At 34.7% G+C, this 26872-nt stretch overlaps 1 protein-coding gene and 1 non-coding gene across 2 annotated transcripts; both read left to right on the top strand.

Annotated features, from left to right (window-relative positions):
- The first annotated feature begins 1833 nt into the window (after window positions 1-1833).
- LOC127128495 (protein ARABIDILLO 1) lies at window positions 1834-13443 on the top strand. Its single transcript, XM_051057847.1, has 13 exons — window positions 1834-2186; window positions 2483-3873; window positions 4277-4435; window positions 4522-4602; window positions 4713-4844; window positions 5359-5486; window positions 7147-7234; window positions 7538-7632; window positions 11344-11407; window positions 11650-11825; window positions 12058-12279; window positions 12586-12670; window positions 12880-13443. The coding sequence occupies exons 2-13, from the start codon at window positions 2521-2523 to the stop codon at window positions 13054-13056; spliced, it is 2760 nt and encodes a 919-aa protein (XP_050913804.1). The 5' UTR covers window positions 1834-2186; window positions 2483-2520; the 3' UTR covers window positions 13057-13443.
- An 8128-nt stretch (window positions 13444-21571) lies between these two features.
- On the top strand, window positions 21572-21678 carry LOC127132998 (small nucleolar RNA R71). Its single transcript, XR_007806999.1, has one exon. It is a non-coding gene; the product is annotated as a small nucleolar RNA R71 (small nucleolar RNA).
- The last annotated feature ends 5194 nt before the right edge of the window (window positions 21679-26872 follow it).

Below are 26872 nucleotides of genomic sequence, written 5' to 3'. Positions count from 1 at the left end.
AATCGATTAGGCTAATAGATCAGGCATCTCAAATAATCAATCGTTGATGCCCAAAATAAAAGGTTTTGATATAGAGTCATTACCAATCATTAAGAGACTGTCATAATCAATTATAGATTTGATTAAGTATCATCTAACCAACTAGGCCACAAATTTAATTGATTAGACAGTAAGTAAAAGTCTCCTAATCAATTGAACATTCCCATAATCAATTGGACAGACGTCAAATACATTTTTCATGGTAATTTTATTAAAACATGAGAGGTTTCTAAAAGGATTTATAGTGTGCGTGTGTGCTTTTATCCATAATGTTTCTAAAAGTGCCCTTGTGTTTTTACAAGACATTTGTCACTTAAATAAACACGACCATATAAGATTTCACACTTCCTATCTTTCATATTTTGATGCTTCAATTCTTGACATCATTATCTTTGACTTTAGCATCACACAAGATGCTTGAGTCTTCTTGACGAGGCTTGAGATATCTCCATGGTGATCACCATCATCTGAGAGTTTGAAAGGTTAAACCACTAGCGATCTTTGAAGCCTAAGTCCTCACTTGATATTCGTTGGAATATAACGTTGACTTTAACTAGATGTCTAGCTTGATTTATGAGGATAACTTGATCAACCATCTTGTGCATCTTTGACGACTTAAGCCATCTTCAACACTTACTTGACTTCAAGTGTTGTCATCATAAAAACTAAGAAGCTAATAGTTGACTTGCATATTTACCATCCATAAGCTTCACCATCTTGAATCACTTATTTACTATACTTGTAAGCATATAGATCTACAATAGTTTCACATAGGTCAGTTGTTTTTTCCTTTCATATCATTTCCCTTTTCACCATTAATGTTGCAGTTCTCTTTCATCTTTTACCGTATTTTACTTATTTATATCCTTCACCAATCATCTTTCTCATACATATAATGAAAAATTGATATGAATGAGTGATCTTTTGGATGAGATTTGAACTTATACGAGCTTGAACTTTTTAGGTTTCATCAATGATCAAAGAGAAATTGAATTATTTAAAAGGATGAAGGAAATAATGGAATGGATAATAAGGTTCCATGAATTTTTATGGGAAAAGGATGGTAAAAAGATTTGTAAAATTGCAATAAAACCCTTAAACTTCTGTGTCGTCGCATATATGTGTTATGCACATCATTTCACTCATAACTTAGTCCTTACTAACTAGACTTTTCACACTAAAGATATAATTGTCTTGATAATACTCCATTCAATGGTTGGTTCCATTTTTTTCTCCTCAAAGACATCTCACTACCACTTATGAGTCAACTTGCAATACCATCAACCCAAATTTTATTCTTTTAACCACGAAGAAAAACATTAATGTAATACAAATTTAGTTTATTATATTAAATCAATACTTTATTATAATACCATTAACTAAATTCTTCAACCTTCTATATTATTTTTTGGTTTTACAATATATTCTTTTTTTTATCAATGACAAAAAATTATCAAAAGTAATAAAAAGATAGTTCTCAAGCTCATCACATCAAAGCATAAAAGAAGATGAAATTTAGAAGAAAAATAATCAAACCGATTCAAAAGAAGTCACAAAACACCGCAACAATACAAATAATCGCCAACTTATGCATCAGGTATCCGTCTTAATCTAAATCTAAATATAGTAAATACAAATATCTATACTCTCATATCGTAGATCAATCGAAAAAAGTCTCCGATTGTTTTCTCTGCATAATATAAATTATAATATACATTTTTTATATTCTTTTTGATTCAATATATATTTTCTTAATAACTTTTAAGAAAATATATATAGAGATGCAAAGTGGTGAATTTATTATGAGCTGTAGTTTCAATATAGGCTTGTTGTTCTCTCTTTCCCCATCCCCATTCTTCCTCATTTCACCCCTTTTGCTCTAATTCTCTCTCTCGTCTCTTTGCTACATTCTCCTTCTCTCCATTCTTCATCAATCACTTTCCTCTTCTCAATCATCCCTTACCCCTTTCACTTCTTGCATCGCAACTCTTCCATTCATCGCCTTGACCCTTTTTAGGGTCTAGGTCCAATTCTCTTCCTATCAATTTTGTTCCTTTACCTATATTCCCTATCCAATTTGCTTCGTTTTTCACTCCCTTTAAATGCATCTGATTTGATGTTTTCAATCACATAGCTTGAGCTCACAGGTTTGAGAAAAAAATCAAATTTTTAATTGTTTTTATGTGTTCTTACCTTGATGTAAATTATGGGTTTTGTTTGTTTTGTTGTATGTGGGATTGGGTTGTTTTGTGTTCTTGATTTCCAGTATTATTCATTTTGTTTAATTTTTGATGTAAGACTAGGGTTTTTTAGGGTGAAAAGGTAGTTATATATCTAAGGGTTGAATTGTATTTTTCATTGGACTTTGGATTTGGGAATTTGAAGTTGTTGTGTTTGTGAATTTGTTTCAGTGGTATTGAAGTTTGTGTTTTTGATTTTGAAGGTGTGTAGGTGCTGATTTTGGTGTGACTTTGTTGAAATATGAGCCGAAGAGTGAGGAGGAAAGTGGCAAGAAAAGGAAAAGGGAATGTGGTTTCGAGTTTCCCTGAAATTGAAGACGAGGTTGCGGATTTGGAGCCGGGAGGAGTTGTTGATTGGAGGAGCTTACCTGATGATACAGTAATTCAGCTACTGTCTTGTTTGAGTTATCGAGACCGAGCTAGTTTATCAGCAACTTGTAAGACATGGAGGGTTCTCGGGAACTCTCCGTGTTTGTGGACTTCTTTGGATCTTCGTTCGCACAAGTTTGATGCCAATGTTGCATCTTCACTTGTTTCTAGATGTGTGCATCTACAGAAGCTTAGGTTTCGTGGGGCTGAGTCTGCTGATGTACTGCTTCATCTTCGAGCTAAGAACTTGCGTGAAATAAGCGGCGATAGTTGTAGGAAGATGACTGATGCAACTCTTGCTGTCGTTGCAGCCCGGCATGAGTTACTTGAGAGTCTTCAGCTTGGACCAGATTTTTGTGATAAAGTCACTAGTGATGCTATAAAGTCAATAGCTCATTGCTGTCCTAATTTGAATAAACTTAGGCTCTCAGGCATTAGGGATGTAAATGCTGATGCTATTAATGCATTGGCTAACTATTGTCCTAAGCTGACTGATATCGGGTTCATCGACTGCCTGAGTGTTGATGAGCTTGCATTGGGAAATGTGCAATCAGTTCGTTTCCTTTCTGTTGCGGGGACACCAAGTATGAAGTGGAGTGCGGTTTCACATCTTTGGCATAAGCTTCCTAATCTCATTGGATTAGATGTTTCAAGAACCGATATTGGTCCCTCTGCTGTTTCAAGATTGTTATCCTCGTCAACAAATTTGAGGGTTTTGATTGCTTTGAACTGTCCTATCTTTGAAGAAGAGACTAGCTTTTCTGCTAGTAAATATAAAAACAAGTTGTTGATTTCCCTATCCACGGACATTTTTAAAGGACTAGCTTCTTTATTTTTTGATAATACAAATAGAGGAAAGAATGTGTTTTTGGACTGGAGGACTTCAAAGAGTAATAATGATAAGGGTCTTGATGAAATTATACCTTGGCTTGAATGGATGCTATCACATATACTTTTGCGTTCTGCTGAGAGCCCTCAACAGGGAGGTCTTGATCATTTCTGGGTTGAACAAGGTGCGTCGCTCTTGCTTAGTCTAATGCAGAGTTCTCAAGAGGACGTTCAGGAGAGGGCAGCCACAGGTCTTGCAACTTTTGTTGTGATTGATGATGAAAATGCTAGCATCGATTGTGGAAGGGCTGAAGCAGTAATGCGAGATGGTGGCATTCGCCTCCTTCTTGGGCTTGCAAAATCTTATAGGGAAGGGCTTCAGTCTGAGGCAGCTAAGGTATTCTGCCTTTCCATTTGCTCCTGTCTAGTCCATCTGACCATTTCTAATAACTTAGACTTATACGTGTTGTTGGAAAAATTGATACTTATTTATTGAAGTACTCTTGAGTCTTGATCTATAAGCATAGACACTAGACACTGCCACTTTAACACTGATAATTATTATTTTTTAAAATGGAATAATTGAATGTAATTACATGTTTCGGTGTCCTATAACACTAACACACTAGACACGTATTCGGTCCGAAGGGTCGGTACTGTATACCTTTTAAACCCATAACCATTGTGCAGTTTATGTCTACTGTTGGATGTGTTTGAATGTTTTTCCGAGAAATCTGACCAAAGAAAAATCTGAATTGACCAATGTCTGGGTGTTTATCCTGTAACCTTCTAATTTGCAGGCTATTGCAAATTTGTCCGTGAATGCCAATGTGGCCAAGGCGGTTGCAGAAGAGGGTGGGATTGAGATCCTTGCCAGTTTGGCTAGGTCAATGAACAAACTTGTAGCTGAAGAAGCTGCTGGAGGATTATGGAACCTCTCTGTTGGAGAGGAGCACAAGGTTAGATTTCGTATCTGATTTGATTTTTCTTTTGGAAATTTAATGTGTAAGATTTGAAGTAAAAGCTGAAGTGGCTTTCATCATAGGGTGCCATTGCTGAAGCGGGTGGAGTACAAGCTTTAGTGGATCTTATATTCAAGTGGTCCTCTACCGGAGATGGAGTTTTAGTAAGTTTCTTTGTTTTATGACTATGAGTGTGTTTAAGTGCATTTTTTGTTGCTTCCTATGTTAAGTAATAGAAGTTTCCATTTTACAAGGATTTTTTCTTCTTTTTCAGGAACGGGCAGCTGGTGCATTGGCTAATTTGGCTGCTGATGACAAGTGTAGTACAGAGGTTGCACTGGCAGGAGGTGTACATGCTCTAGTGATGCTTGCTCGTAATTGTAAGTACGAGGGAGTGCAAGAGCAGGTATTAATACTCTATAATTTGGGTACCTATATAGTTACTAAAATCTTTGAAGCTACTTTATTAGGTTGATAATGTCTGCCAATTAAAGAACCGGACTCATAAGAGTTGTTTCTCTGTGTTAGCGACTGGTAATTGCTATTTCCTTTTTCCGTGTGCTTTTTTTGGTGGGGAAGAGACAGTGGAAATGTCTGGCATACTCGATTTTTAGCTACTACTACTTAACTTTGAAGGCTAAAAAATGTCTAAGTCCCTTTGTTGTTCCTATTAGATTTTAGGATTTGTTCTCTAACTTGTCTTTCCAATTCTGGACATGTGCATTTGGGATAGTATGCATGCCTTATCTGTGATCTGAAAATTATAGTCAAGGATAATGATGATAATGTGCTTTTATTGTTTCTATCCTATGCATTATGATTTCATAGCTACATTATTCAGTTGCGTGCACTCTGAATTGTGGGAGTGTAATTCTGAGTTGGTGTGGGATATAAATAACATCGTTTCTCTTAAACACTAGGCTGCTCGTGCGATGGCTAATTTAGCTGCTCATGGAGATAGCAACAGCAATAATGCTGCTGTCGGACAAGAAGCAGGTGCTCTTGAGGCTCTCGTTCAACTTACACGTTCTCCCCATGAGGGTGTCAGGTAATCTTCTATTAGTTCTTTAAAAGTGTGGTTCTACACTGACATTTTACCGTCATGTTTTTACTGTAATTATAGGAATTTGTTCGTAACAAAAGAAAATGTATTTCACAGATGATGCTCTTAATAACTATGATACAAAAATCAAGGATCATGATATTTGTTCTTCGATAGTTTTCTTATTACTTTATGTTTAATATTCTTCCATGAATTCATTGGGTACCTATGAAGTATGGACACAGACACTGCCCCCGACACATCAGCACCGGTAATAATTTGAAAAAAATGAATAAATTGAATGTAATCACAAGTGTTGGTGTCAGTGTCCGAGTGACCGACACTGGCACAAACACATACACTTTTTTCAGAGGTGTCGGTGATACAACGTTGGGCACACAATCAAGAACACCATTGTGTAGTAGATTTGTAGCTTGAAGCAGCTATAAACTTTTCTCAATTTAGTTGTTTCTTAAATTAAAAGGATATTTTGTTAGTTGGCGAGGCTAGTCCTGGTTGCTATGCACATATGTATGTATGATGAATAATTCTCCTTCATTTATTCTTTGAATACATTTTGTTTCCAAATGAATTTATATATATTTCTCCTAGGCTGTGGGTTTTAGTTTTTGTGATAGATATTATAAAAGCATAAAACCATTCATGTACCTTCCCTTAACAACTTAAGCTCTTGGAATGGTTGCTTTTTAACCAAGTGATTTTAAGAGCTGGTGGTTTGGTTAGCTGAATATTTCGAGATGATGGTTAGTGCGTGAGTCTATGCAATCTTTCTTCTTTGTTGGTAATCCCATGGATACTTGGAAAAGTGCTCGATTGAGGGGAGTGTAATAATGTTATTACTCACATTTAAGGGATAGATTATTGGAAAGTTGAGTGTGAAAGATGAGGTCTTACATAGGTTATTGTTAAGAATTGTTTAAGCGGTGTTGTCAAATAGCTGCTATAGCAGAACTATAGTGTAAGAAGTTTTGTCAAATAGCGGCTATAGCACCGTTGCATAGTGAAATTTGAACAAACCCATATTTTATGCAATCCACAATTGACAAGATTGGGCTTAAGCGAGGAGCATATAAATGAAAAGACTCAGAAACATTGTTGTTCGGTTTCGAGTCAAGTTGAGTCCTTGAGACCATTGTTAAGAAATGTGGTTGGGTCTAACTCAACCCTACAAAACCGGTTGGTAGAGTGAGGACTGTCCCCACTTATAAACACATGTTCAGGTCATATATTGTCCGACATGGGACTCTTAACACCCCCCTCATGCCCAGGACTGGACATCTGGAGCGCGTGTAAATAAATGGTGGGTGATCCGATAACGGAAACCATAGTAGGTGGCCCACCGGACTTAAACGAGGCTCTGATACCATCTTAAGAAATGTGGTTGGGCCTAACTCAACCCTACAAAACCGGTTGGTAGAGTGAGGATTGCCACCACTTATAAACACATGTTTAGGCCATATATTGTCCGCTGTGGGACTCTTAACAACCATAATGGACTCGTTTGCCATACTTCTTGATAGCTCATGCTTTTGAGGTAGTTGGTTCATGGCAATATTCCCACTAGTGCTTCTCTTTGTCCTGTACTCTTGTACCTGTAATTACATTCGTTCCTATGTTGATTTGACAGTTTATCATATTTTTATAGGCAAGAAGCTGCCGGTGCACTTTGGAATTTGTCATTTGACGATAGAAATCGAGAAGCCATTGCAGCAGCTGGTGGAGTTCAAGCTTTGGTATGTTGTGTCTTTTGCTTAGCTAACTAATTTTTCTTTCTAAAAGAGAAATAGCATTGAAGAGAAAGAAGGTGCGGGAGGGGGGATATAGTTCTTCAAAAATTAACCAAAGAGTTGATAAAGGAAAAACCTGCACTAGAAACCATGAAAGAGTCCAAATTGATGGTTTATTTGAACTATTTTTCTTTTTCAAAAAAAAAAAAACTTTTTATGGATCTCATGTAATTTGTTTACAATAACATTCAACTTTGGAGAGACTAAAATGTAAATTATTTTTATGCTTTTGCATTGTGGTTTATGTAGGTTTCTCTTGCCCAATCTTGTTCTAATGCTTCCCCCGGGCTTCAAGAGAGAGCTGCTGGTGCTCTATGGGGACTGTCAGTTTCTGAAGCCAATAGGTACCTTTTACAGTTCCATTTATCCTGACAATATATCTCTTGTGAATCTTTATCTTTGGGACATTCTTGTAGAACACTTTCATATATGATGAACTATTGCTGTAGACAAGTCAATGATAGGAAAGTTATATTTCTCTCTCATTAATGACTGATTGCATTATTTTAGAGTGTAGTGTATTTCAGCTTTTGGATTTAGGTGAGTTTAGTGGATTGTTTTTCTGTTCTTCCATGTTTCCTTTCATTTTTTATCTTCTCTTTTGTGTTCCAGAGGAATTCTGTGGCCCTTTTTGTATTTTCTTTCTCCCCTTTAAACTAATATATCTTTTCCTTTTCTTAAAAAATAAAGATGATATTGCCATTTTAAGAATCTTCTAACTTGTTGTCATAATTCCAATATTCGTAACTTGAAAATATGGTTAGCATCGTTGTACTTATCCTAATATAAAACGGACTTCGTTGTGTTGTTTGAACACACAGGTTCACCACATGCCCTTTTCCCCCTCTTATTCAACACAGTATTGACTATCGAGCCTAAAGAAAGGCAATCCTAAAATTGTGTTTACCGGTGGACCCATCAAGCGCCTTTGAAAGAAGCCGCCGCCGTCTGCCTTCCCATATTTTGGTGACATTTCCGACAACCAACCCCACCACTAGAACTGGGCCTCTCGCGATCAGACCTTTCACGTGCTCTCATGCATGACTTGAAGCCGTCGCTCACAGAAACTTTTCCCTGCCCGAGAAGGCGCATTTGAAATCCTTTCTCCCGCTGCTTCCATGTGGTGAATCAGATCTGTCTGCTTCCACCTCCAACAGACAACATTCAACTTTGCAAATTGCAGCCTGTGTTCCAGCACAGTTTCATAACTCTTCAACGAGTTTCTGTTCCTAGCTGTTTTTTTGCTGCTGATTTGTCTCCAACTGTTTTTTACGGTGCTGATATATCTATTCTCTGCTTTTTACACGGTCCAATTCACTCATGGCTAATTTTTCAGTGGTTTGATGAATGCCAGCCCTCGGGTGTCACTGACCACAGACTGCCTATTTTGATGTGGTCTAAGCAGCATCAAACCTCATATTCTATTGCACCTCTGTTGAGCGCCCTTGTGACTCAGAAAATGCCGTTACCAGCCTCCCCCTATCTTCTTCAATTGGTTCTTGGGTTCTTGATTTCAATGCGGATCACTTCTTCGGTAACAAGTTGTTATCCTCTTCTTTTTCTTCTAGTTATTACCAATAGTTGCCTTAGCAAATGGTTCCCATTTCAAAGGGCTAGGTGCGTCAATCCTCTTCCCTATTTATCTGTTGACTCTTTCCTATATGTTCTAGGTTCTCTATTTAATTTGCTTTCCATAATCCGATTAACTCACACTTGATTGTGTTTTCTCTATCGCTAAAGATTCTGCATTTCTACATGATCAGAGTTCAAGTCGAATGATTGGTGTCAAGTGAGTCTAATGACATTTCCATTCTCCATAACTCCTCCATACATGCACAACCATAGATTCCCACTTTCTAGTACACGCTCAACTGGGTCATCCTAGCCTTGCAAAATTACTAAGGTTGGTGTCAAGTTTGTTCAAGCTATCCACTCTCTTGTGAGTCTTGTCAACTCATGAAACATACTCGTAATCGAGCTAAGTCTCCCTTGTTTTGGTTCATTTTTGACGTATGAGGTCCTAGTCGTAGTGAGTCAAATTTGGGGTTACGGACTTGGTTATTTCTAATGAAAAATAGGTCTGAATTGTTCTTCATCTTTCAACAATTTTGTCTCGAAATACAAACACATCGCGGTGTTCTCCATGAAGCCAACCCCACTTAGTGGGATAAGGCTTGGTTGTTGTATAAAAACACAATTTGGTGTTCCCATTTGTACTTTGCGAATCAATGATGTACCTTAGTACTTAGCTTATTTCAAACATTACGGTTTCACATGATATTCTTCAATCAAACTTTGTCTTGTGCTAATTCACGACAATGTTATTTTTCATTTTTGTTTGGGGATGTTGTTCTTTATCCATGTTATTTCATAAATTGGATGCCTACCTCTGTATTGATGGCCAAGTACTACACTCAATGTTATTTCTCCATCTGCCTCTTAGTGTTATTTCTCCATCAACCTTTGCATTCTTTGAAACCCCAGATTTTTTGGGTCTACTTGTTTTTTTTCATAATCTTGCTTTTGGTTCGAATAGATTGTCACCTCAAGCTCTGAAAATGTGTGTTTCTAGGTTACACTTGATCTAAAAGGGTCACCATCTCCACTCCCTTAGCTTGCGAAGCTATATGGTCTCGTCTAACATGGTCTTCTTTGAGTCTAGACCTCTCATTGAAATTCTTCAAAACCCGAGTCTATAGTCTATGTCAGACACTTTACCGCTTCCTCCTGTTGCCACCAAGTACACTCCATAGTGATGCCCCAATCCAAGTGAATCCTACTCGCCCTTTACAAGCCTATCATTGCTGACAACTTTCACCCTTAGCAGCTGAGCCTCCACCCACAACACTCGTGGATTCCCTTACGACTTCACCGCCTGCCCTTGCCCTAATGCCTACACTAGATCTTCCTACTGTACTCAAGAAGGGTATAAGGCCTACTTGTAATCCTTCTCTTCATTATGTCAATTTGAGCTATCATCCTCTGTCACCTAAGCATTTTCCTTGTCTTCTGTCTATTCTTAAAACAGCATGTGCAACTCTTTCTCATCCTTGATAGTAAAAAGCTATGGTTGAGAAAATATGTGCACTTCAGAGCAGTGGGACTTGGAACCTAGTTCCACTTTTTATAAGGAAGTTAGTTGTTGAACAATAGAAGTTTGTCCTGATCTATTATGAAGCACGGACACCCCAAACATGACCTCGACAGTGACACGATGACACGTAATAATTTGTAAAAATGAAAATATTAAACGTAATCACAAGTGTTGGTGCAGGTGTCTGACACAGACACGTCTTTTTTCAGAGGTGTCAGTGCTACATAGGTCTTGATGGTCAGGTTGATCTATTTTAGTTTAGGCAAGACTAGTTGCTAAATGTTATACACACGTATTTGGCTTGGATTGTGGAGACACCTTTTTGCCAGTTGCAAAAATGGCATTTGTGTGCTTGTTCTTGTCTATGGTTGCTATTCACCATTGGCTTCATCAAGATGTCATTATTCACATTTTGAAGAACACGAAAGCTGTTCCCAAAAAGGGTCGCATCCATGAGAAGCATGAAAGCTGTTCCCAAAAAGATTTTTAATGACCATTAGCTTTGTCAATTCTAATTATCTACTAGTGGATGTCTTCACTAGACCGTGAGAGGTTCTTGGGTTAGTCTTTGCATAAGAAGTATAGTGCATATGATCTATATGCTCCAACTTGAAGGAGAGTATGTAATTTGTCTTGTTATTCAATAGTGTCCAGGTTCATTGCATACGTGTTAGCCAGTTCCTGTGGACTAATATAATGGAAATTGAGTCTAACCATTATTAGATTAAATATATATTTAGTTGTGGATGTTGTGAATTTACGTATGGTTTTCATCTTATGCTTTTCTTTTTGTCCTCTTAGCAGCATCATACATAAGATAATTGATCAAGTTATTTTATGTTTTTTTAATTACGTCGTCTTGTTGTCTTCTAAAATATCCTTGTAATGAAAAATTCATAACATTTTGGTTTTATTTAGCTCATATACTTGCATTCATTTATGTTGGTCATTGTTTGATCAGCATTGCCATTGGACGAGAAGGAGGCGTCGCACCTCTGATTGCATTGGCACGATCTGAAGCAGAGGTATTTATTTTCTTGATGTCCAATGTTTATGGATAACTATTCCGAAAAACATCACATTTTGGCGTATTACGAGTCTTTTAAGTTGCTTTAGACTATAGTATTGTAGTAGCTGTCTGCACTTATATTGGTGTATTCTGCAACCCTTTTCTCTTTTGGGTTTGTATTAATAATAATTCTCTTTTGGGTTTCTCTTTTTATACATATCAAATGCTGATTAAATCCAAACCACTTTTTGCTTCCAGGATGTTCATGAAACGGCTGCAGGAGCACTATGGAATCTTGCTTTCAACCCTGGCAATGCTTTACGAATAGTAGAGGAAGGTGGAGTAGCAGCACTCGTTGATCTCTGTTCTTCGTCAGTGTCAAAAATGGCACGGTTTATGGCGGCATTGGCTTTGGCCTACATGTTTGATGGGAGGTAATACTTGTGACTAACTTAATCTTTAGCAAGCTACCCTGTTTGGATAAATAACTTAATTAAGCTCTTATAACATCAGTGTTTATCATATAAGTGCTTGTGTATTAGCTATTTCTTTAACAAGTAAAAATAAAGTCAGATTGTTTTCATAAGCTATCATATAGAGCTTATAGAAATAAGTTGAAAATAGCTTATAAACTGTTTTCATAAGCTACTATAATGTGTTTTGCAGAATGGATGAATTTGCTTTAGTTGGCACCTTGTCAGAAAGTGTTTCTAAGAGCGTTGGCTTGGATGGAGCCAGAAGGATGGCTCTGAAACACATCGAAGCATTTGTACGTATGTTCTCTAATCAACAAGCATTTGCGGCCGCTGCTTCTTCGTCAGCTCCTGCAGCACTAGCCCAAGTTACTGAAAGTGCTCGTATTCAAGAAGCTGGACATCTTAGATGCAGGTTTGTCTTTCCTTCTAATGCCATTTTAAGTTGCTCTTTCTACGAAGTTGTAACTTACTAACCAACTATGTAGCACGAACACGTCAGATTGAAGTTTTGTGTGGTATCTCTCACTGCTGATACATTACACGCTCAATTACTTCTGTTCCATTTCTCAAATTATTACCAGTGTAGTGTAGACGTAGACGTGTCTGTCAATGCTCTTGTAGTTTTAACTTTCGTCGCTCTCACAGTTGTTCTATCAACCTGACATAATTTTTTAATTTCAAAGATATTTACTCTTATTTTTTCTTTTTTGTTTCTCAGTGGTGCTGAAGTTGGAAGATTTGTTACTATGCTACGAAATCCATCATCTATACTCAAAGCTTGTGCAGCATTTGCTCTTCTTCAGGTAACTCTAGCAACATGAACATGCTTGGTTTTCATGTATACAAGGGTTTTAAATAAAGGCCTGCGACCGCGTTCTCAACCATAACATAACCACTTTCATTTTTTTGAAACCGTAACACGACTCATTTGCGATATGACCACAACCGTTTTTTAAATCGCTGAGCTATGCCAAATTTGAATTCTAACGTCCTTCTGTGCTTTCAATTGCAGTTTACGATTCCTGGTGGACGACACGCCGTGCACCATGCCCGTCTCATGCAGAATGCAGGGGCAGCAAGAGTTCTACGCAGTGCGGCTGCGGCAGCGACCGCCCCTCTCGAAGCAAAAATCTTTGCTAGGATTGTTCTTCGTAATCTTGAGTATCACCACATAGAGCATACCGTGTAGATCATTGCATCTGTTGTTTAACCGTCCATTTTCTCGAATCATATTGAACATCGTGAAACTGTGATATTGTGTCACATGTACACAAAAACTACCAACTTGCCATAAGAACACTGCTCACTGATCTTTGTTGTATGTGAAGCGAGTTATAAATCGACAAGGTTGGTTCTCTTTATCTTTCGACTTTTTATAGAACTTGTTAGTAAAGAGATGTATTTCTAGCACTTTTTGTAACAATCTTTTCATGTCAAGGCTAGATTAGACTATAGGCAAATTGATATAAATTTTATTGCCTTGATGATTAATTTTTTTTCCTTCTTTGTACTATTTCTGTATAACTATAAATTTAGAGCTTATTTTAAGAGACTTACTAAAGGCTCTGTTATTTTAGTTGTGGATGAGCTTATTTCTTTGCAATAGAATCTCAATGGAATGCATTTATAATATTGCTTCTTTGATTTGGCTCTTTTTTCTAATAGATCTTTAATACATGTTTGGATTAACGGTAGAAGTAGAGGAAGACAGAAAAAAATGCAAGGGAAATTATTAAGAAATATCCTAAGATTAATCCTTTAACATAGTTTGTGTATTGTGTCCATGATGTGTTATGTAGTGTTAGAAAGAAAATGATCTTATGATGTATCTCTATATTATCAGAAACATATGTTTCGCTTGTAACATTAATTCATGTGTAGTGTTATTTTGAATATATTTTATGAATGTAGCTCTTTATCTCTAAAGTAGTTAATTTATTGAATATTTTTATCATATTATTTTCAATCATTTTTATAAAAAAATCCACCTGTTGTTGGATCTTTCATAACAAGAAGCTTGTATATTTTTATAAGTTATTCATTTAAAGAATCATATTCATAATAGTTTAACACATCATAAAACAAAATACTAATAACATATCACTTAATACAAATAACTATTTCATATTAACTTCACATTGCTCAACATAAAAGGGTTTATCTCACGATGAGCTTAGTCCATATATTAATACTGGATCTTAAGTCAAACATTCTATAAATACTAGATATTTATAGCATACACTTGAGATGATGAGAAGAATAAGCAATCCACCTTGTGCGACTCGCTCTCTTCACTGATTTTCACTAAGGCTTTGTTTGAGAGTTTGGAGGGGAGGGGAATAGAAGACTTCGAAAAATAATTTATTTAAAAAGTATCAAAAAATATTTAATATTTTTTGAAAATAAAATTTTATTTAGAATAATAAAATAATTTTTATCATTAATATATTTTTAATTTTTGAAATACTATAACAACAAAAATTATATTTGAACAATTTGTCTAAACTTTCAAAATTCTCCAAAATCCTTTTTCAGTACAAATGTTGAGATCCCCAAAATTAGAGGGTTTTTGATGTTATGAATAAACACAAATCCTCCAAAACCCTCAAAACCAAAATCCTTATATTTTTTTTCACTCAATTCTTCCTATTTTTCAAAGCCCTCCATTCCCATCTCCTCAAAACTCCCAAACAAATTCTAAGTGTTTCTTTCTCTAAAATGCTGTACTTCTTATATTGACTCCAAAAGATCCTTTATAGTCACTTCCAACTAGGGTTTTTGTATTATCTTGGATCACATGCTTGTGGATATTTGTGAATTCTAGTTCAAAGGAATCAACATAATTCCCTCAAATTCTTCCATTTCATACCAATGCAAAGTCAAGTACAATCAGAATGTGGGAGACAAAGCGTCTTGTGGCAGGCTAGTGACACAGACATTCATGCAGCGGTTCTCACATTTGTCCTTTTGTAGCAGGCAGACAAGTATGACGCTCTAGTGGATGTACTATGGTGTAGAGTTTTGTCCTCTAGCGCATTGATCTTATCCATTTCCATATTTGATTAAAATGCCCTCCATTCTGCAGATTATTGCCACATGTGCCATAGAAAAGCTAAACACATCTCTCTTTAACTTCAATTGCATCCAACTCCCCACTTTTATATGGGGTTAGAGTGTTGTTCCAGAACTGTCGTGACATGCCTCATCAGAAGTTAACTCTACACATGCAACAAGTATAGAAAAACTAACAAAAGAGAGCACAATTTATACTCTTTGTTAAACTACTCAAAAATAACGAAAATGCATTAAAACAAATGCAAAATTACACCAGAGATCCTTTAAGTTATTTTTGTGTAACAAGTTGGTTCTTTAAGTTTTTTTTTTGTAACAACTTGGTCATTTAGTTTGATTTATACATCATTTTCCTCACATTTTAAACATTTAGAAATTTGTGACTGTTGTATTTCTGGATGCACTTCATCATTTTCATATCACTCAAAATAATTGCATTCACAATTTGCACATTCACTCTGTTAAAAAAGGGCAACAGTGCACACATTTGGTAACTTAAAGGACCAATTTGTTATAAAAAAACTTAAATGACCAATATGTTACACAAAAATAACTTAAAGGATCCCTGATGTAATTTTGCCTAAAATAAACTGACAAATAACTAAGTGAAAATTATAATTTCAAGTGCTAAGGTTTATAATAGCTCACAAAATATGAGTTATCATACCCCCAAACTTGAAGAATTACATGTCCTCAGATGATGCGACAAATAACATTAGGAAATATATTCTTAACCTCCCTCGGTCCCATACTCTAGCAGCTCATTTCTTATTCGACTCAGAAATCATTTAAGGGGACCACTTTCAAAAGTTGGCATAACTTAGTCTATTTACACTTTATTTATGTTAGTGTGTGTGTGTGTGCTTTTTGGTGCTGCCTGTCATGCCCGAACTCTTCAGTTAAGATAGTCAGCCTAAATTTTAGTTTGGTTATCTTATCTTATGGTCAAAGAATTCATTTTTCAGTTTTAAAAGTGGGGATTGACTGTTTTTCTCCTTAAATTGTTAGCACTGATTTTGTTATTTTTTAGAATTGATATGAAAGTAAATATACTGAAAAATAAATGCAGAAAGTAAAAGACACAATGATGTATACTAGTTCCCCTCACAATCCGAGATTACTCCAGTCCCCCACCCTCCGTGAGAGATTTTTCACTATGTCATATTTCTGTACAAGTCTTCAACCAAGACCAATCATACTTTCTTTTAACATAAGCAACACAGGTGAAAAAAAACAATTCTTTCTTTTTCACTCTTTTGTTTTCAACAATCCTGAACAACAAGATATACCCAAATTTGAGTTTGTAACAAATGTTATAGCTCTTGAGTCAATTATTCATTAATTGACTTCCTCTTTGTATTGATCACAATCCAAACATATATACATAAGTGCTCAAAATAATATGAATGAAACTTTAATGAATATGTATGAAAGTTCATGTAGAAAGTTTCATATTTAAAAATGTAGAAACTTATTATGAGATGTTAAAGTTGTATATCAAATAATTTCTTTTGAAATATAAAAGTTTTGTGTCTAAGAGTTTTTTTAAAAAACTGAAACCACATGTATATATACATGCAATATACCCTTTTGGAATCAGATTTTTCATGAAAATTTGAATTTTTTGATTGTGTAACCGGTTAGTCAAAAGTTGTAACCGGTTACACCTGATACTTTTTCAAAAACTACTGAATTTTTAATCGGTGCAAATTGTGGCGGTTTTAAAGTTCTGTTAGGTCGAGTTTAAATGCCACAATTTACCATAAACAGAATATTTTCAACAATCTTCGGAAAACCCCTTTTTACGTTTATGTAACTGGTTAACCAATTGGGGTAAATGGTTCTACTATGATAGTGAAAAATATTAAAAAAATAAATTTCAAACAAGTTCCACATGATGTTAAAATGAATGCATGCACAAGATGAAATGATCATTGATAATTCTGAACAATTAAGCTATATATATATATATATATATATATATATATATATATATATATATATATATATATATATATATATATATATATATATATATATATATATATATATATATATATATATATATATATATATATATATACTGAATTATAAAGAATACTCAATCATCTTGATTCTTTCATTGACTTTCTAAAGCTTATGATCATTTGAACTTGATTGTTCTAGTATTAAAGCTTTGACTTCTTTTTGTTGATGTATTTGTCTTCATCAAAACTATAACCAAGGACAAGAAAACTCTTCTTCACATTTTCCCCCTTTTTGATGATGACAAAATATCCTTTAAATTTTTACTTGTTCATTAATGAGTTGCTTCAATATGTGAGATTTTGAAATGTTTAGTAACAACTATAATGTCCCCCTATCTTGTATATCTCCCCCTTGCTTTTGCAATTCAAGACTTTATCCCTTGAAAATATTATGAACTAAAACAAATACAATACCTACTATTTCTCCCTTTTTGACATCATAAAAAATAAGACAAAGTAGAATAAACTACACAACAAGGTGATAAAATATGAAGGATATATTTATAATTGAAAATTAATAGCACACAATTAGACACTTATCTCTTTCATAAGGATTTGATGTCAAAGTTGATATCAATGTTGATGCTTCTTTAAAACATCTTTTCAATCAATGAAACTTTTAGAACTACCATATCATATGATCTTGTGTATTGAAGGATCAATCTTGAGTCCTTTTGGGTTAGATACCCTCCTCACCCATACATATTCACTATAAGGAATACCATAATTTCTTATATAGCAAGCATTAATAGTATGGTCTTTTGTTTTACAATAGAAACAAGTAGGTCTAAAAACATGATTCCTTTTATAAGCACTTTTATGATCATTTACAACATGTTCTATCTTTGATTCTTCATTGTTGAATTTGTTAGTAGCATTTACGAATATGATTTGACTTGTACTAGGTTTATCAAAGTTAGTAAAGCCAAGACCACATTTATCATTTGAATTTTTTTTGACAACTTAACACATTTTCTAAATCAATTTGACCTTTTTCAAAGTTGGTTTAATTCTACAATTCTAGACTCAAGAGATGAACAATTATTGCATGCTGAATTTTTGATTAAGTCTAACTCTACTTGAGTGTTATTAGCCTTTCTTTCTATATTTAAAATAGTTTTCTTTTGACTTGAATATTTTCTAGAAAGTTTCAAAAGTTCATCATGTAATTCATGAAAGACACTTTGTAATTCATCATAAGAAAGAATATCATCAGTTTCAGAATTACTAACCTCATGTTCTTCATCACTTGAATGATGTGAGGCCATCATTGCATTGGTTGCATGATCTTCATCTGAAGATGAACTTATTTCATTTTCGTCTCATGCTACATATGCTCTCTTTTCTCTTTTGTGATCTTTTCTTTTGAATTTATCTTTCTTTTCAAGTATATGACATTCACCCTTTTTCCACATTCAAAACATGTAACTTTTCTTGATGGTGCTTCTAGATGAGCCTTCATGCGAATTTTCCAAAAATCAAAGTATTCACCATAGAAGAATGGAGGCATATTATTGCTACCACCATATCTGAACATCGGGTTTGCGGAAACCATTCTAGATCACAAGAGCCGATTACTTGAACCTGCTCTGATACCAATTGTTAGTTTATGCACAACCTCTAAGAGGAGGGTGGATTTGATTTATTGGATTTTTCTCAGTTTGAAACTTAGCACTATTTTTGTTATTTTTCAGAATTGATATGAAAGTAAATATGCTGAAAAATAAATGCAGAAAGTAAAGGATAACACGATGTATACTGGTTCTCCTCACAATCCGAAAGTATTCTAGTCCCCTCACTCCCCATGAGAGATTTTGCACTATGCCAGATCTTTGTACAAGTCTTCAACCAAGACCAATCCTACAATATTATGACATAAGTAACACAAGTGAAAAAAGAAAACAACCCTTTCTTTTTCACTATCTTATTTCCAACAATCCTGAACAACAAGGTATACCCAAATCTGAGTTTGTAACATAATTTATACCTCTTGAATCAATTACGTATTGATTGATTTCCTCTTTGTATTGATCACAATTCGGAAATTTTGAGTGTATAACTGGTTACACCTTATATTGTTTTAAAAACTAAGGTATTTTTAACTATTGCGAATTGTAGCGGTTTTAAGGTGCTATTACGTTGGTTATATATGCCACAAATCACCAAAAGCAGAATGTTTTCAACAAATATTCTGAAAAACCATTTTTACATTTATGTAACCGGTTACACCTTCTATGAAAGTGAAAAATACTTTAAAATTAAATTTCAAACAAGTTCCATAAGATGTTAAAATGAATGCATGCACAAGATGAAATGATTATGATAATTTTGAGCAAGTAAGATATATATATATATATATATATATATATATATATATATATATATATATATATATATATATATATATATATATACTTGAATTGTAAAGAATACTCAACCATTTTGATTCTTCCATTGATTTTCCAAAGATTATGATCATTTGAACTTTATTGGTCTAGTATTAAAGCTTTGACTTCTTTTTATTGATTTGTTTGCCTTCATCAAAACTATAACCAATGATAAGAAGAACTCTTCTTGATAGTTGACACCTCTTCTCATCAGATAAGTTTATGGCAATGACGACTGGTAACTTCTGTCCTACCTTCAAGTAGGCATATTGTAAATGGGAAGGTAATTGCTTAAGCTTTAACTCAGGGGCTACCTCTATAGATGGATCATTGTCTTTCTTTGCTTCAGTTGTAATCTCCAATACTTCATAAAGTTCTCCCATCTCTTCAGATTTATTCAATGGTTCACTTAAGATTCCTTCCTTCAATAATGCATCTCTATCTAACTCTCCTAAGTCTTGCTCTAAGTTGTTACTGCTTTTGATTAGATTCTTGTGAACTACAATTTCCAAACTTGAGATCAACGAATAATCAAGAACTTCTTCTCATGGATATTTCAATGCATTCAAGACATTGAATACCACTTGCTGCCACCGACTCTCATAGTTAAATCTCCTCTTTCTACGTTTATCAATGTTCTTCCCATGTCAAGAAAAGTTCTTCCTAATAGGATGTGAGTCTCTTCGTCAACACAAAAATACATAATAATGAAGTCTGTTGGAAATACAAGCTTATCAACCTTCACAAATACATCTTTAATCTTCCAATGTGGGTAGAAAATGCTTCGGTCAACTAGTTGCAGGATGATGGTTGTTGGTATGGCATCCCCATTACCTAGATTCTTGAAGATAAATAGGGCATGCAACACAATTCTCTACCACAAGAAGAGTCTCAAATGTTGAATGGTATAATAAAGCTTCCAAGATCCTTCAACTTGGGAGGGTGTTTTCCTTGAACAATTTGATTACATTCTTAAGTTAGGGCGACAATAGAAAATTCTCCCACTCTCTTCCTCTTAGTAAGAACATCCTTCATAAATTTGGAATAGTTTGGCATTTGTTGAATGATATAAATCAATGGTATGCTGATATGAAGCTGCATCAGAACCTCCATGAACTTGCCAAACTGTTGTTCTTCTTTAGGTTTTATGATTCTTTGAGGAAAAAGAGGCGATGGCCTTTCTTGAAAAAATCTGGATGGACTCTCAACCTCTATCATGTCAATTGGTTGCTTTTTCTAGATTTGAAGTCATGCCATAAGATTTCAGAGTGCATTTCTCTTGTGTTACATGTTCCTCGGTAGGCTCCACCAAAGGTGTAGCTTTAGTAGACGTAAAGCCTTCTACCACTGAAGTGCCAGGGGTAGTCAAATTTTATTTTTGTGGTTCTTCTCTTGTGGATGTTGATCCTTCACATTTTTTTACACTTCTTAACTTGATAACCTTGCATGTTTCAATACTCTTGGCCCTAGAGGTAGATGTTGGGGTTCCAGTTGAGCTCAGAAGTGCTCACATAGTCCTTGAACTAAGTGTTGAAGCAATTTTCCCAAATTGTTTCTCCAAGTTCTTTATGCTTACACCTTGACCTTGAAACTGGTTCTTGGTCTCTTGTATGAAATACGTCAAAATATTTTCCAGTTGGTTATTTCCTTGATTAGACATTACATAGTTTGGTGCAAAAAAAAAACAGGTGGAATGTGTGGTGCTTGAGGTTTGAGTTGGTTTTGAGTGTTACTCCATGAAATGTTTGGATGATTACACCACCCATGATTGTATGTGTTTCTTTAAGGTTTATTGTACTTGTTCTTTCCCACATAATTAACATAAACATGATTTACTGAGCAATCTTCAAATAAATGAGCACCCCTAAAATAGACACTTGCAACCTCTAATGCGTTCGTTACAACTTTAACGAGCTCAACTACTGGCACGTCTAGACTCGTCATCATGTTTTTCATCATTTGGTGAATCTGAGCCACTTTAGCAGTAAATGATATGGTTTCATTGACTTCATGGACACAAACTGACTTCTTTTGAGTGGAGACAACAACAACTCTTGTAATTAGGCATTGGTAGGTGTTGGTAGTAATACTTTCAATCAACTTATACCCTTCTTCATAAGATTTAGATAGCAAAACTCCTCCATTAGATGCATCCAACACATTTCTTGAGGACAGAACCAACCAATTGTAAAAGGTTTCTAGTTGGATACATATTGGTATACCATGGTGAGGGCATTACCTTAACAAATCTTTGAATATTTCCCAATCATCAAATAAGGATTCTTCATCTCCTTGTCTAAATGATGTAATTATATTTCTCATCTTAGCATTCTTGACAGGAGGAAAATACTTAGCTAAAAACGTTTTAGCTAAGACATTCCATGTGGCTATGGAATTGGGCTCTAGTGAGTTCAACCAACTCTTGGCTCAATCCCTTAGAGAATACGAAAATAGCCTCAACCTAAATGAGTTATTTGTAATGCCAGGAATCTTGAAGTTACTTGTAACCTCCAGAAATTTCCTCAAGTGTAGATCTGAGTCTTCATTTGTACTACCTGAGTATTGACCAATGAATTGCAACATTTTAAACATCATTGGTTTAAACTCAAACTGATCCACAATGATCTCTGGTAGAATGATGCATATGTTCATGGCGTTGGGATCTAATACAACATAATCCCTAATGTTTCTTGCCATATCATTGACAATGCCAATGATGTTATTGTCTGGCATGACTCTTTCTTTTTCAATTGGTTCCTCTTCTAAGTCAAAAACAAGAAAAAGACTAGGACTTCCTAATAAGTGTCCAGTAGTTTGAAATCTCCTAAGCAATCTGAATGTCCTTTCAGGTTCAGGATCTTCTCAAGAGATTGGATTTAGAAACCGACACATGTAACAGCTAAGCATCTGTTGTGTCACCAGAGTACATGAAACGTCATAAGCTCAAACGCTCGTTTAACAAAAAGAAATAGTATTTTTCTACATAATCAAAATGTTATCTTTGACACACTCCCCACCAACAACACTAAAAACTTATTGCTTGAAAATATCGGATGTCACATGCAAGTATACATGTATATTTAAATTAGTAAGTGATAGAATCGTAAGGATGTCGAACCCACGGGGAGTGAAAAATAACTTAGGTTGATTTGGTAAAACTATCTTTTGTAAATGAGAATGAGCAAGAATAAAAATAATTTATGGTTGTCATAAGTTCAGTTTGGTAGCAAATAATGTCAAAAAACAATTTAAAAAGACTAAATGAGTTCAGTAATGAAGTACATGTTGGGCAATAACCCATTAATATAATTTGTGTATTGTGTGTCCATGATGTATTATGCCATGCCAGAAAAGGTAAAAAAGTGATCTTATGGTGTATCATTACATCATCAGAAACATATACAATAAAGCAAGGGGACAAATATCTAAGTCTCACTTGTAACTTTAATGCATGTCTGATATTATTATGAATATCCTTTATGATTGTATATTTTTATCTCCAAAGTATCTAATCTAATGAATATCTCTTTCCTACCATTTTCAATCACTTTTATCATGAAATCTATCTGTTGTTGGATCTCTCACAACAACAAGCTTGTATATTTTTCTAAGTTGATCATTCAAAGAATCAGATCTATAACAGGTTAACACATGATAAAATAAATCACTAATAACACCTCACTTAACATAAACAATTATTTCATATTAACTTCACATTGCTCAACATAAAAGGTTTAGCTCATGATGAGCTTAGTACATACAATAATATTTGATCCTAAACTAAGCATTCTTAAACACATAATAAAAAAGGAATGAAAATCTAAGAGTAACTTCTTTGTCTTCTTGAAATGGTTAATCACCAAGAGACCACCAATGTCATGCTAGATACTGGTAGCATACACTTGAGATGATGAGAAGAAGAAACTCTCCACCTCATTCAACTCGCTATCTTTGCTGATTTTCACTTAATGTTTCTTTCTCTAAAATGCCGAACTTCTTGTATTTCCTCCCACATGTCCTTTTATAGTCACTTCCAGCTAGGGTTTTTGTATTGTCTTGGATAAAGTGCTTGTGGATATTTGTGAATTATGTCTTAAAGGAATCAACATAATTCCTTCAAATTATTCTATTTCGTACCATCAGGATGTGGGAGACAAAGCATCTTGTGGAGGCTAGTGGTGCAAGCATTCAGGCAACGGTATCTCACATTTTTCCTTTTGCAGCAGGAAGACAAGCGAGACGCTATAATGGGTGTACTACAGTGCAAAGTTTTTCCCTCTAGCACCTTGATCTTATCCCTTTGCATATTTGACTAAAATGCCCTCCATTATGCAGATTGTTGCCAAGTGTGCCATAGAAAAGGGAATGACATATCTCTTTAACTTCAATTGCATCCAACTCTCCACTTTTAGATAGGGTTAGAGTGTTGTGCCTAACCTGTCGTTCCAGACCTCATTAGAAGTTAATTCTACACATGCAACAAATACATAAAAGCTAACAAAAAAAGAGCAACTATTGTATTCTTTGTAAACTACTCAAAAATAAAGAAATTGCATTAAAACAAACTAACAAATAACTAAATGAAAAGGATAATTTCAAGTGCTAAGGTTTATAATAACTCACAAAATGTGAGTTATCAATAAGATAAAAAATAATGAGATAATTTCTAAAATATTTCTAAAGACAATTAATTTCTCTATTCAACAATTTTTTAAATTAATCAAATCTTTTGAGACAACTTGTCATGTCTTTGATGTTTCTATCACTCAGGTTGATTGAACCGATCCTCTCATGTATTGGATAAAGTGTAACATGGACAGAGTTTTTAAAGAGTCTTATAACATATCTAATTATACTAGAATCTTTAGAGATTATAAGACTGAGTCAAGATCCCTCCCATATATTGAATTAAGTGTAACATCAATAAGGCTTTTAGAGAGTATTCCGACATATCTATTAATACTACAATCTTTAAATATTATATATACCGACTCTTTTTTAGACGTTTTTTCTTAGTTCCCACATATTGGATTATATGTAACATCGATGGAGCTTTTACCAAGTCTTTTGACATACCAACTTGTCCTAGAATCTTTAGAGGCTCTAAGGATTCTTTTATAGACGCTTTTTCCGGCCACTTGGTATCATTGTTTTTTTAAATGTTAAATTGATTTATGTTAGTTGTGGAAATAACTCATGTTAATGGTTGAAATAATTTATGGATGGAAGACAACTCTATGTTGGTGTTTCATGTTTTTTCTAATTCTAAAATTGTGTCTTGAATGCTTCAAAATCGTTGGTTCAATTGTCTCAACTTGATTAGAAGTTTTCATTTCAAAGCTTCCCTTCTTGCTTCCTGTCTTTAGCAGGAGAAATAATTGTGTTACTGATAGAGTTTTTTAATAGTAATAATTTAGTGCTTCATGAGTGCTTACATGAAGGTATGAGTTATCTTAAATTTTTTAGTATTGGAGTGGACACACAAGGAATTTTTTTTTTTTGAGTTGTTTGTCGATCTAAAAAGTGTGTTATCTATTATTACAAGAACAATAAAATATTACTAATTGATGTCAAATATGGATTACTTATTATAATCACCACTTAAACAAAAGAGAAATGATATTCCTACACCAAAACCTACACCCGTATTTCACTGTTCACCAATACGGTGAACAGTGAAATATTATAATAATATATATTTTTAAAAATGAAATATTAATTTTTTTTTTAATTTTTAAATTAAATGATATTGATATAAAATTGTGTGATTAACCAATTTTATAATTTTATTAACCAACTTCATAATTTTATTAACCAATTTTTTACTTTTTATTAACCAACTTTGACGTACTAGTAAAAATTATTTTTAATATCTGGACGTGTATTAACCAACTTCGTCATTTTATTAACCAATTTTTTACACTTCATTAACCAACTTTATTTTATTACTTTAAAGACACCGTTCACGATTACCGTTTATGGGCACTGTTCATGCACTGTTCATGCACACTGTTCATGGGTATTGTTCATGCACTGTTCATACAATGTTCATGCACTATTCATAATTATTATTTTTTAATTAAAAAATATTGTTCACCCTATAAATACGGTGAACAGTGTATACGGTGTATGGACTTGGTGTAAAAAATGGTGTATGAATAGTATAACTGTAAACAAAATTATTAAAATTGCTTAGATACTTATTATAACCATTGGAACAAAATTACTAAAGTTAGATTTAGCTTTAGCGATAAATGTAAGTCTTGGATGAGAGCTTGTGTTTTTGCCGGTAGCTTATTGATGATGGTTAATGGTTGTCCTACTCAAGAAATCAACATTCAAAGAGGTTTGAAATAAGGGAATCATTTAGCTTATTTCTTTTTTCTTTTAGTAGCCGAGGGGCTTAGTGGTCTGGTCAGGAGGGCTAATGATCTTGGTCTTTTTACTGGTTTTAGGGTTGGTAATTTCGGGTTGGTTGCATTTCACCTCCAATATGTTGATGACACCGTTGTCGTGGCTGAGCCGACCCTAGACGATTTGTGGTGTATTAAGGTTATTCTTAGAGGGTTTGAGAGAGCGTCAGATCTTCGTATAAACTTCTTCAAAAGTATCCTTATTGGGGTGAATGTCGATCCCACGTTTCTCTCTTTACCTGGTGATTTTATCCATCGTGAGATAACATCTCTTCCTTTCAAATATATTGGGTTGTCTGTAGGGGGAAATCCTCACCTTCAGACTACTTGGGATCCTTTGGTAGCCTTGATGGAAAGTAGACTTAATTATTGGAAACATATATATGTTAGTATTGTGGGTAGAGTGGTCCTTCCAAACTCCGTGCTTAATGATATTCATATCTTCTTCTTGTCTTTTTTGAAAATGCCAACTATGATTTGGAAGAAGATTGTGAGTATCCAAAGGAGCTTTATGTGGTATGGGGTGAAGCAGGAAGATGTGTGTAAGCCCAAAAGTAGAGGTGGGTTTGGTGTTAGAGACCTCCATATGGTTAATCTCGCTCTCTTGGGGAAGTGAAGATGGAGGATTCTTGTAGGGGATTCAGGGATCTAGAGGGACATCCCAACTGCTAGATGTGGCGAGGTCTCCTTCTCCTCTCATAGTGGTGTTAGGACCAGAGGTTATGGGTCCTTGTCACCCTGGTGGAAATATCTTTCTCATTTCAGGCATAGAAAAGAGAGACAATATGATTGATTTTACGAAGGTATATCTAGGAGAGTGGGGTTGAGTCTTTTTACTTCCTTTTGGGAAGATCCTTGGTTGGGGACCATCCCGCTCAAGCTTCATTTTCTTGGATTGTTCTCTGTTTCGCTCCAACGATCATCAAAGGTGGGAGAGATGGGAAGGCTTATCAATGAGATGCCTACCCGTGATCTTCGATGGAGGATACCTTTCTTCATTAGAGAGCTTCCCACTCTTGAGGTGTTTCCTGCTTTGATTAGAGAGGCTAATCTTTCTATGGATAGAGATGAGTAACTATGGAAGGATTCTAGAAATGACATGTTCT

This window comes from Lathyrus oleraceus, chromosome 3 (genome assembly GCF_024323335.1).
Source record: "Lathyrus oleraceus cultivar Zhongwan6 chromosome 3, CAAS_Psat_ZW6_1.0, whole genome shotgun sequence".
In the NCBI taxonomy this organism is placed as follows: Eukaryota; Viridiplantae; Streptophyta; class Magnoliopsida; order Fabales; family Fabaceae; genus Lathyrus; species Lathyrus oleraceus.
Note: the sequence above shows the minus strand (reverse complement) of the source record. Positions and strands in the feature narration are given on the sequence as shown.

Excerpts from the sequence above, each read along its gene's own strand:
- LOC127128495 (XM_051057847.1), top strand. The coding sequence starts at position 2,521 with ATGAGCCGAAGAGTGAGGAGGAAAGTGGCAAGAAAAGGAAAAGGGAAT. Across the intron at positions 4,845-5,358 it reads ACGAGGGAGTGCAAGAGCAG|GCTGCTCGTGCGATGGCTAA; the intron begins GTATTAATACTC and ends CTTAAACACTAG. Across the intron at positions 12,671-12,879 it reads CAGCATTTGCTCTTCTTCAG|TTTACGATTCCTGGTGGACG; the intron begins GTAACTCTAGCA and ends TTTCAATTGCAG.